Source organism: Stegostoma tigrinum, chromosome 1, assembly GCF_030684315.1.
Source record: "Stegostoma tigrinum isolate sSteTig4 chromosome 1, sSteTig4.hap1, whole genome shotgun sequence".
Taxonomy (NCBI): domain Eukaryota; kingdom Metazoa; phylum Chordata; class Chondrichthyes; order Orectolobiformes; family Stegostomatidae; genus Stegostoma; species Stegostoma tigrinum.
This window is the reverse complement of record NC_081354.1, coordinates 104,786,326-104,798,576: the sequence shown is the minus strand read 5'-3', so window position 1 is coordinate 104,798,576 and position 12,251 is coordinate 104,786,326. Positions and strand designations below refer to the sequence as shown.

At 42.8% G+C, this 12,251-nt stretch overlaps 1 protein-coding gene across 5 annotated transcripts in view; it reads left to right on the top strand.

The window, feature by feature from the left end:
• Positions 1-12,251, top strand: part of corin (corin, serine peptidase) — a 212,727-nt gene that overhangs the window by 30,148 nt on the left and 170,328 nt on the right. For all 5 annotated transcript variants that reach the window (XM_048544649.2, XM_048544631.2, XM_048544678.2 and 2 more), the window contains one exon: positions 12,025-12,232. In XM_048544649.2, coding sequence (XP_048400606.1) covers positions 12,025-12,232 — 208 coding nt within the window. The remainder of the gene's footprint in view (positions 1-12,024; positions 12,233-12,251) is intronic.

The following is a 12,251-nucleotide window of genomic DNA, read 5'->3' as shown; positions in this document are numbered from 1 at the left end:
GTGTGAAGCTGGAGGTTCCTTATGTGGATTGTAACTTCCCCTAGTAATTTTTGAGATCCAGGAAAAATGCCAACTCGATTGTGTGCCTTGGAGTCAGAGCCCTTTTTATTTTTCTTAACAGGGTATAATCTGTCCTTGCTGAGGTATGTTAGCTCGATTACGCAGAACACACACGGTTCACTCTTTAGCTAGAGTCCGGCCTCAGAAAAAAATGCCTTAAGACCTCCTCCAACCTCTGCACACATTCCTTTACAGTAGTTCCTGAGATTAACATCATCTAGACAGGCTGCCACTGTGGGTACCACATGGAGAGTGTTCTCCTTTATCTTTTGAAAGTTGGCACAGGCTGAAGATACTCTAAAGGGCAAGTGAGTGCACTCATATAGTCCTTTGTGAGTATATATAGTAACGTACTTCTTGGATGACATCTCAAGCTTCAGTTGGAGCTAGGCGTGTCTCGTAATTTAGAAAATACGTGACCCCCAGCCAGCTTTTCAAATGAGTCTTCTATGTGTGGGTAGAGTATCTGTCTAAGTGGGTTACTTATACTTACCCCAAAGATGGACAGAGTTGTCAGGTTTTACTACTGATGTGGCCAATTAAGCAAACTATACTTGTCATATGAAACATCCTCTAGATGTTCCAATTAAGCCTGTACTCTGTCACATAGGGCACAGGGACTGGCCATGCCTTGAAATACTTAAATCGGGCCTTTGGGTCTATATAAATCTTGACTCTGCTGCCTTTTACCTTCTTAATGCCCATTTGAAAAACTTTGGGATATTTCCCAATTACTTCATATAGATCATTAGTACCCATTTTACAGATCAGATGCCAATCAGGTGGATTTTTGTAGCCAGTCCCTTCCCAAAAGTACCATCCACATTCCCCAGAGAATTAGTCTGGGCCTCTGGACAGTTAGTCTGGTGACATTACCTCTAGGCCTCCATTCTGTACCCCTGCCCCACCTCCCACCTCCCACCACCACGACCACCACCATCACGCCCAAGTCTACCATTTTTCTGATATCCAGAAGTGCTCTTGCCCACAACAGAACATTTTTTTTCCCCATCACCCAATTACCATGACATCCTGGATCTGTTTCATATTTTTTATCAACCTGTTCAGAAATGTTACCATACATCTCTGGAGCAGGATGGAATCCAGGCACATTAGCTCGGAGGTTGGGACACTACTATTGCATCATAAGAGTCCTGATATGGGTTTGCTTTATTCTTTTATAATCAACATGTTTAGAAATGTGAATATGCACCCATAGAGCGAGTTGGACTTAAACCTGGGTATCCTTGCTCAAGTGTAGCGACAGTACCATTGCACAGCAGCAGCCCCTGGATCTTTTTATATCAGAGGTACTCTTACACCCAATTGAACTTTAAATCAACTTCTAAATCAAAACAAATTGAACGACAATCACAAATAAGATCATATTTGAATAACCGTATGAATCTTCGGGGATACTGTTTTCAAAATGTGTTTTGGAGCTGTTTTGGAGAAGTTTGCCTGGGATGATTCTGAGACTTTGGCATCAAGTTATAACTGCAGAATCAAAAACAGATTGAGTTGGAATTTGCTGGAAAATAATTACACTTGAATGATGAGCGTATAGTCATTCTCAAATCAGCATGAAGAGTCTCTCTTGCAGGTTGGTTTATGTTGCTCCACCATTTTGGTTTGCACCATTTGGTCAAGACTGAAACATGACTCACTGAAAATAGAATTTTGGGCAATATTTCAAAAAATCTGAATCAGAACCCAACATGTTTAAAGGAGGTAGGATGTGGAAGAAGTGACCAAACCATTCATGGGAAGTGGTTGGTCATTTAAATTTGGTAACAAGCTGCCTGCCTTTACCACTGACCAGTGATTACAGATTTCCTAGAATGCCGACCTTTGGGTGCAAAGTAAGCTTTTAAAGATGGTGTGGGCACAAGTGATGCTGACGAATTCCAGGATATCCATTGATTGAGTTTTTTTGGGAATGACATGTTGTGGGAATTGGGTAAGAGTGATGGGGCGGCTTAGGTAGTTAATGAAGGAGAAAGCCTACTAGGTCCCATGGTGGCAATCCCTCTTAAAAAACTTAGCATAGTTCAGACTTGGTCAAACAAGAACCCATAAGATTCAGCTCACTAGTTCAGGAGGTGAACTGACAGTCCTACTATTCACTGAAATCCTTCATCACACCATTACCAAAATACACTTCCTACAAGTTTTAGTGGAAAGACTTTCAAGTTGAAATGTGCAAAATAAGTTTAGCTAATGGTTTGTACTGCATGATGCCCTTTTCCAGCAAGATCTAATCTATTATTTCATAAACTAAAGGTTAAAATATTGAAAGGACTAGAATGCAGTAGCTGTTTGATCTGATGTGAGTGGAAATGTCAGTTGTATAAGGGAACTGACCAGGTTTTAAGCTGTATATAGCAGCATTAAACTGAAATATCTATTGGAGTGAGGAAAACTTTGTAGCAGAGCTTTTATTTTCCTTTTGGAAATAAAAGTGATAATAGACAATAGACAACAGGTGCTGGAGTAGGCCATTCGGCCCTTCGAGCCAGCACCACCATTCATTACGATAATGGCTGATCATCCACAATCAGTATCCTGTTCCTGCCTTATTCCCATAACCCTTGATCCCGTTATCTTTAAGAGCTTTATCTATCTCTTTCTTGAAAGTAACAAGAGAGTTGGCCTCCACTGCCTTCTGGGGCAGAATTCCTGATGGTAGGATTCCTGACAGGGTGGCCTGAAGAGAACATCTGAGGGAGCTGGTTTGGTTGTTCAATGTCTTTTTCTGCTTTAGCACTTTCTTAGAGACCTTCAAACTTGTACCACCCTCAACAAGTGATGATGAGTAAACACAGTCTGGATCTGGAGGAACATACCAGGCCAGGCAGCATCAGAGGAGCAGGAAAGTTGATGTTTCTGGTCAGGACACTGTGTTATCTCTGACTCCAACGTCAGCAGTCCTTACTATCTTGCATGATGAATAAACTTTGCTTTTCATTCATTCATGCCGTGTTGGCATTATTGGTTAGACCAGAAGTTATTGTCCATGCCTAATTGCATAGAGGGAATTAAGAGTCAACCACATTGCTGTGATTCTGGAGTCACATGTCAGCCAGTTGGCAGCTTTCAACTCTAAAGGACCTACATGAATTGCACCTGGCCTGGACTGAGTCCAATATCCTTGCTAGGAGGTTTGCCTATGCTGCTGGAGAGGTCTTAAACTGATTTAGTAGGAGAATAAGGCACAAGGTAGATGTAAAGTTGGAAGAAAGGTCCAAACAGATATAGAAGGAATGTTGGGATAGTCCAGTAGAGAAGACATGGGCAGGATAAGGCACGTGGGAAATCTGGAAAGCTAAATTTCATCTATTTTAATGCAAGGAGTGTGACTGCTTAGATGGATGAACTTACAGCATTGATCAGCATGGGGGAATATGATATTGTTGCAATCACTAGACATGGTTGAAGGAAGGACAAGACTGGCAGCTCAACATTCCAGTGTTTAGAAGATTCCAATGTGATGGCCGGGATGTGAGAAAAGTGGGGGAATTGCTTTATTAATAAAGAAAACCATCACTACAGTAGTGAGGAAGGACATCCTAGAAGTGTCTTCAAATGAGGCTATCTAAGTAAAGATTAGAAATAAAAAATGTAGTGATTACTTTGTATCAGAGATAATGGGAACTGCAGATGCTGGAGAATCCAAGATAATAAACTGTGAAGCTGGATGAACACAGCAGGCCCAGCAGCATCTCAGGAGCACAAAAGCTGACGTTTCGGGCCTAGACCCTTCATCAGAGATGGGGATGGGGTGAGGGTTCTGGAATAAATAGGGAGAGAGGGGGAGGCGGACCGAAGATGGAGAGAAAAGAAGATAGGTGGAGAGGAGAGTATAGGTGGGGAGGTAGGGAGGGGATAGGTCAGTCCAAGGAAGGCGGACAGGTCAAGGACGTGGGATGAGGTTGGTAGGTAGGAAATGGAGGTGCGGCTTGGGGTGGGAGGAAGGGATGGGTGAGAGGAAGAACAGGTTAGGGAGGCAGAGACAGGCTGGGCTGGTTTTGGGATGCAGTGGGGGGAGGGGACGAACTGGGCTGGTTTTGGGATGCGGGGGACGAAGGGGAGATTTTGAAGTGGTGAAGTCCACATTGATACCATTGGGCTGCAGGGTTCCCAAGCGGAATATGAGTTGCTGTTCCTGCAACCTTTGGGTGGCATCACTGTGGCACTGCAGTAGGCCTATGATGGACATCTCATCTAAAGAATGGGAGGGGGAGTTGAAATGGTTTGCGACTGGGAGGTGCAGTTGTTTATTGTGAACCGAGCAGAGGTGTTCTGCAAAGCGGTCCCCAAGCCTCCACTTGGTTTCCCCAATGTAGAGGAAGCCACACCGGGTACAATGGATACAGTATACCACATTGGCAGATGTGCAGGTGAACCTCTGCTTAATATGGAAAGTCATCTTGGGGGATGGGGGTGAGGGAGGAGATGTGGAGGCAAGTGTAGCATTTACTGCTGGGTGTGGTGGGGTTGGAGGGCAGTGTGGAGCAAACAAGGGAGCCATGGAGAGAGTGGTCTCTCCGGAAAGCAGACAAGGGTGGGGATGGAAAAATATCTTGGGTGGTGGGGTCGGATTGTAGATGGTGGAAGTGTTGGAGGATGATGCGTTGTATCTGGAGGTTGGTGGGGTGGTGTGTGAGAACGAGGGGGATCCTCTTTGCGCGGTTGTGGCGGGGGCGGGGTGTGAGGGATGTGTTGCGGGAAATGCGGGAGACGCGGTCAAGGGCGTTCTCGACCACTATGGGGGGGGGGGAGTTGCGGTCCTTGAAGAACTTGGACATCTGGGATGTGCGGGAGTGGAATGCCTCATCGTGGGGGCGGAGGCGAAGGAATTGGGAATAGGGGATGGAATTTTTGCAGGAGGGTGGTTGGGAGGAGGTGTATTCTAGGTAGCTGTGGGAGTCAGTGGAATTGAAATGGACATCAGTTACAAGCTGGTTGCCCGAGATGGAGACTGAGAGGTCCAGGAAGGTGAGGCATGTGCTGGAGATGGCCCAGGTGAACTTGAGGTTGGGGTGGAAGGTGTTGGTTAAGTGGATGAACTGTTCGAGCTCCTCTGGGGAGCAAGAGGCGGCATCGATACAGTCATCAATGTAATGGAGGAAGAGGTGGGGTTTGGGGCCTGTGTAGGTGCGGAAGAGGGACTGTTCCACGTAACCTACAAAGAGGCAGGCATAGCTTGGGCCCATGCGGGTGCCCATGGCCACCCTCTTTGTCTGTAGAAAGTGGTAGGAATCGAAAGAGAAGTTGTTGAGGGTGAGGACAAGTTCGGCTAGGCGGATGAGGGTGACTGGCAGGAACAGCAACTCATATTCCGCTTGGGTACCCTGCAGCCCAATGGTGTCAATGTGGACTTCACCAGCTTCAAAATCTCCCCTCCCCTACCACATCCCAAAACCAGCCCAGCCTGTCTCTGCCTCCCTAACCTGCTCTTCCTCTCACCCATCCCTTCCTCCCACCCCAAGCCACACCTCCATTTCCTACCTACTAGCCTCATCCCACCTCCTTGACCTGTCCGTCTTCCCTGGACTGACCTATCCCCTCCCTACCTCCCCACCTATACTCTCCTCTCCACCTATCTTCTTTTCTCTCCATCTTCAGTCCGCCTCCCCCTCTCTCCCTATTTATTCCAGAGCCCTCACCCCATCCCCCTCTCTGATGAAGGGCCTAGGCCCGAAACATCAGCTTTTGTGCTCCTGAGATGCTGCTTGGCCAGCTGTGTTCATCCAGCTTCACACTTTATTATCCAGTGATTACTTTGCTTGGATTAAACTACAGGGTGCCAATAGTCAGAAGGAGATGCAGGAGCAGATATATAGGCAAATCACAATGGTGTGAGGGGAATAAGGTTACAGTTGTAAGGAATTTAAGTATCGCTAACAATAACTGGGATTGCCTGAGTGTGAAAATCTTAGACAGGGTGGGATTTTAAAGTACATCTGGGACAGCTTTTTCTGCCAGTACATAGATAATCCTACTATTAGATGGGGCAATTCCAGACCTAATCTAGGGATTGAAGCTAGTCAAGTGGTTGAAATTTCAGTGGACGAGCATTTTGGGGATAGTGACCGTAAATTTCAAAGTTATTACAGAAAGGAATAAGTTGTGTCTAAACTGGGGAAAGCCAATTTCAGTGTCATTAGACAGGATCTGGCGAACAAGAGACTAGGATCGGCTACTTGCAGATAAGTCTACATTTAGATAGTGGGAATCTTTTAAAAGTAGCATAGTAAGAATTCAGGGCCATTGTGTTCCTCTAACTGTGAAGGGCAAGGGCAGCAAGCCCAGGGAACCCTAGATGTCAAAGAATATTGAGAGGTGGGCCAAACAGGAGTCTACAAGAACACAGCAGGCCAGGCAGCATCTGGAGCAAAGGAGCAGTAAATGTTTTGGGTATTAAAAGGCAATACCTGAAATGTTGGCTACTTCTTTCCTCCAGATGCTGCCTGGCTTGCTGTGTTCTTCTAGCCTCCTGTTTGTCTACCTTGGATTCCAGCACCTGCAACTTTTTTGCCTCTCACGAAGGAATATTGAGAGTTTGATAAAGAAAAGGAAGGAAGCAAATGTCAGGTACAGCACATTAAAAATAGGGAAGCCCTTCAAAAGTATAGAGAGTGTAAGGGTTTTCTTAAAAATGAAATTAAGAGGGGGAAAAAGGGACCACAAAATATCTTTGGTAGATGGGAATCAAGGAAATCTCCTAGGATTTTTATAAGTGGTATTAAGAGTAACGGGATTACCAGGGAAAAGAATGAGACCTGTTAGAGACCAATGGGGCAATCTGTGCATGGAGCCAGAAGGCATGGATGAGGTCTTAGATAAATATTTCTCGTCTGTATTCACAGAGGAGAAAGTCATTGTAGCTGGGGATTTCAGATGGATGGTGAGTTTCATCAATCATACAGGTGCATAAACCCTCAGGAACAAAAACAGAAATTGCTGGGGAAGTTCAGAAGCTCTGGCAGCATCTGTGACCTCTCGTCTGAGGAAATTATTGGAAAAAGTTTTGAGGAACAGTATTAATCAACTCTGGAAAGGCAGGATTGATCTGGAATAGTCCACACAGATTTGTTAGAGTGGTATCATGTCTAACTAACTTATTTGAGTTTTTTAAAAAGGTGACTAAATACATTGAGGGTAGTGCAGTTGATGTGGTTAGACCACAGGTAGAATATTGTGTGCAGTTCTTGTCACCATACTATCAGAAGGACCCGACTGCACTGGAGCGGGTAAGAGGAGATTCACTAGGATGTTGCCTAGATTGAAAAGTCTCAGTTATGAGGAGTGACTGGATAGGCTGGGTTTGATTTCCTTGAAGCAGAGGAGGCTGAGGGGATATTTGATTGAGGTAGATTGTGAGAATCTCTTTCCCATGGCAAATAAGACTTGAAGATATAATTTTAACATGAAGAGCAAGTAGTTTGGAGGAGATCTGAGAAAACATTTCTTCACCTGAAAGGATGTAGAGATGCGGAACATGCTACCTGCGAGTGTGGTGACGGCAAGTACTTACAACATATAAAAAGTATCTGGATGAGTACTTAAATTGCCAGGGCCTTGCTGGTTATGGACCAAGTGCAAGTAAATGTGTTTAGTGTACTTTGGTGCTTATTGGTCAGCATTGACATGGTGGGCTGAAGGGCCTGCTTCTATGCTGTGTGACTGTTTGAACACTTCGACATTAGTGAACCACATTGGGTTTTCCAACAATAGTTTCATGGTCATCATTATGGTCTTATTTCCAGATTCTATTGGATTGAAATTCCATCATCTGCCATGGTGGGATTCAAACCCAGGTCCTCAGAACAGTACCCAGGTTTCTGGAATAATTATCTCATGATAATACTTTTTGGCCATCACTTTCCTTATACTGCCCATTAGACATACTAAAAATCAGTAAATAACAGTGCTTACTTGTGTCTACTTAAAATATGTTTTGAGTTTACGAAACCATAGAATTATCATATATGGTTATAATTTCAAATGTTATTCATTCAGCAAAATATTGTTTTTTAAATAAAAGAAAAGTGTAAAATTTGGTTTGGTACCTTCAGTGATAACTTCGTACTGCATAAATGAATTTTTTTTAGTTTAAATGCACGAACCATCACGACTATGTTGGACTTTTAATTGTAAACAGACTATTCCAGACCTGCTCATTGACTTTTCTAAAAAAAAATCGTTGTACCTATATAATTCATCCAATAAGGTTGGCAATTTGTCAATAGTTTTGAGATTGAAAAAATCTTCAGAATTTCACAATTGTAGTCATCAAGTTGGTTTAATGCATCTTTCTGCCAGTGTTTTTATAAGTACTGGAATTAAGCCTTAGGTGAATTGAAACAATTTGAACAATTGATGTACTATAAAGCCCTATACTGGGGTTTTGCTGATTTGAATTGACGAAGATCCAATTGAATTGATTGTACTGAAATCATGTAAATTAAAGGCAGCCTCACTGAACTTGTCAATCTGAGCTTGATACAATGGCTAGATAATAAAATGTGAGGCTGGATGAACACAGCAGGCCAAGCAGCATCTCAGGAGCACAAAAGCTGACGTTTCGGGCCTAGGCCCTTCATCAGAGAGGGGGATGGGGTGAGGGAACTGGAATAAATAGGGAGAGATGGGGAGGCGGACCGAAGATAGAGAGAAAAGAAGATAGGTGGAGAGAGTGTAGGTGGGGAGGTAGGGAGGGGATAGGTCAGTCCAGGGAAGACGGACAGGTCAAGGAGGTGTCTTCCCTGGACTGACCTATCCCCTCCCTACCTCCCCACCTATACTCTCTCCACCTATCTTCTTTTCTCTCCATCTTTGGTCCGCCTCCCCCTCTCTCCCTATTTATTCCAGTTCCCTCTCCCCATCCCCCTCTCTGATGAAGGGCCTAGGCCAGAAACGTCAGCTTTTGTGCTCCTGAGATGCTGCTTGGCCTGCTGTGTTCATCCAGCCTCACATTTTATTATCTTGGAATTCTCCAGCATCTGCAGTTCCCATTATCTTTGATACAATGGCTGTCTCCTTCTGGCAATACAAATGTTTAAAAAAAATCCAAATTTAACCTGGAGCTAGATAATAATAAGAACATAGATCTGCGCAGCACAGGAGTGGGGCCTTCGGCCCATGATGTTATTCTGAACATGATGCCAAATTAAATGAGTCCCTTCTGCCTGCCCTTGGTCCATATCTGTCCATTTCTTGCATATTCATGTGCTTATGTTAAAGTCCCTTAAATACCCCTATTGTATCTGGCAGCACATTCCAGATTCCTGCCGTAATCTATGTGAAAAAATAATTTGCCATTCACATTTCCTTTGAACTTTCCCCCATCACTTTAAATATATGACCCTAGTTATAGATATTTCAACTCTGGAAGAAAGATTTTGACTGTCAACTCTATCAATGCATCTCGTAATTTTGTAAACTTCTTTCAAGTCTCCCCTTAGCATCCATAACTCCAGAGAAAACAACTCAAGTTTTTCTAGCCTCTGTTTATAGCTCATACTCTCTCATGCAGGCAGCATCATTGCAAGCCACTTCTGCACCCTCTCCAAAACCTCCACATCCTTCCTATAATGTGGTGACCAGATTGAATGCAATACTTTGTGTGACCTAACTAATGTCTTATAAAGCTGCAACAAGACATCCTGACTGATGAAGGGTCTAGGGCCGAAACATCAGCTTTTGTGCTCCAGAGATGCTGCTTGGCCTGCTGTGTTCATCCAACTTCACACTTGTTATCCTGACTCTTGTACTCAGTTCCCTGACCAATAAAGGCAAGCATGCCATACACCTTCTTTGCCAGCCTATCTACTTTTGGCCACTTTTAAGGAGCTACGGACTTGTACTCCACGTTAGCACGTATCAAAACATCTTGTGTAACTTAGATAACAAAGTGTGAAGCTGGATGAACGTAGCAGGCCAAGCAGCTCCTAAGATGCTGCTTGGTCTGCTGTGTTCACCCAGCTTCACACTTTGTTACCTCGGATTCTCGAGCATCTGCAGTTCCCATTATCTTGTATAACTTAATTGCATTTATAGTTAGTCAGAATAATTATGGACTGGAATAACTTCTGACAATTATTGAGGGTGAAGGGCCAACATATTCCCACAAAGGGTGAGCCAACAAGTCCAGAAAAACTTGAATGTTGAGGAATGTACAAGATTTGGATAAGGGAAAGGAAACGGACGACTATGGTAGATACCAAGGACTTAAGGCAGAAGCCTTAGAGAACTATAGAAAGAGTAGGGAGTTATTTTTTTTTAAAAGCAGAAAAACAAAGAGAGGACATGAAATTATGGTGGTGAATAAAATAAAGTATAATGTATATGTATATTAGAGGGAAGAGCATAACAAGGGGAAGTGCAAGACCCATTGGGGAATGAAGTGGCAATCTGTGTGGAATCAGAGGCATAGTTAAGGCTTTAAATGAGTACATCTCGATTTACTGTATAGAAGGATTATATCAATGTAGAAATCAGGGAGGAGGACTGTGATCTACTTGAACAAATTACAATTGAAAGTGAGGAGATATTGCCAGTTTAACAGGCTTGAAAATGGATAATGACCTGGCCCAGATGAGATGTTTCCCAGGCTGCTCTGGGAGGCAACTGAGGAGAATGTGAGGGCTCTGACATTAATTTTCAAATCCTCTCTGGGCACCAGAGTACACTGTTTTGTATTTTAGATATTAAACCTTTGGTTACAGACTCACAAGTCGGAGCAAAACTTACTTCATTTCACTTCATCCCTACTTCATTTTCTATCAGATCCTTGATTGGGGTTGTTAACCTGGACCAATCAGAGATCCTTGGCAGACAGATATGAACAGGAGATTCAGGGGGTCTTCTGATTCTAAGGACTGGCTCTGAGCTGGCTGGTACAGATGTAAATAAAGGGTGACTTGGTGACAGGGTGTCGGCCTCTGTGCAGTTATTTCAAATACTGAATGCTTAAATTTGATCTTCTCAATCACTTTTGCTCTTAATGAAAACAATCCAATATTCACCAAGGGAATCTTTGCCTCTGGTTTCATCTGGTAAATCGCATCTGTACCCATTCCAAAACTTGACATTCTTCTGAACGCATAGCACCCAGAAATGTTAAACAGTACTCCACGCGAAGCTTAATTTATCGTTTGTAAAGAGCTAACATTACTTCCTTGCACTTGTATTCAATGCCACGCTATAAAACCATGAATCACATGCTTTCTTTTAACTGCCTTATCAATTCACGTATAAAATCAAAGATTTATGAGTATGCAGTTTCAGGTCCTTCTGCTCTTAAATCCCCATCAGATGATTAGATTTAGGTTTATTGTGTACTGTCTGTCCATTTAGTTAATCCCAAAGTGAATTATTTCTCACACATACACATAAATTGTCTGTCCTTCTGCCACTGTCTGTTTTCGATTTACTACATTTATAAGATAATTTCCTGAACAAACTTAAACTCCGTAGACTGAATAAATCTCTTCAATTTCTCATCATGAGCATATTATTAAGTTGCTGTACTTGTTATGATATGGCTGTTTTATGTTGTCTGCAATATGAATTTTATCATTTTACCATGTTGGTGTTACCTATTGAATAATTCCTTGTTTGTGCCTTTAATTTTCATATAAGTTCGGAAATCTATGTGTGTTAGGCAATATGTATTCAGAATGCTTATTTGGGAAATTTAGTTTATTATATATTCATTTTGGACCTGTATTTTTAAAAATATTTGTTGTATTTTGAGGATGAATCAACAAAGTCTGTTCGCAAAGCTGAGGACCCTGCTTTTAATGCTTTTGAATATTGGAGACATGATTTTACACATTTATGCTTTTGCCACCAAACTTCCAAAATTGTCTTCGACCTCAAATGCAATATTTGTAGATGGTATACCTTTGAAAATAATTAGTATTTGAAGTGTTTGTTGTTCTTTCTTTCTTACAGGTACTTGTTACAATTTAAGTTACAGCCTGTGTGAAATACTGCCCTATAATCAGACTACTGTACCATCCTATCTTTCAAACTACAGCAACACAGACATGGAAATGTTCATCCGCTTCTTCAGTCAGCTTAACCTCTTGCGCTGCTATCAACATATCATGCTCTTTGGTTGCAGCATTGCTCTCCCAGAATGTATAAACAGCACTGAGAGGTAGGTAACCAGGAAAACC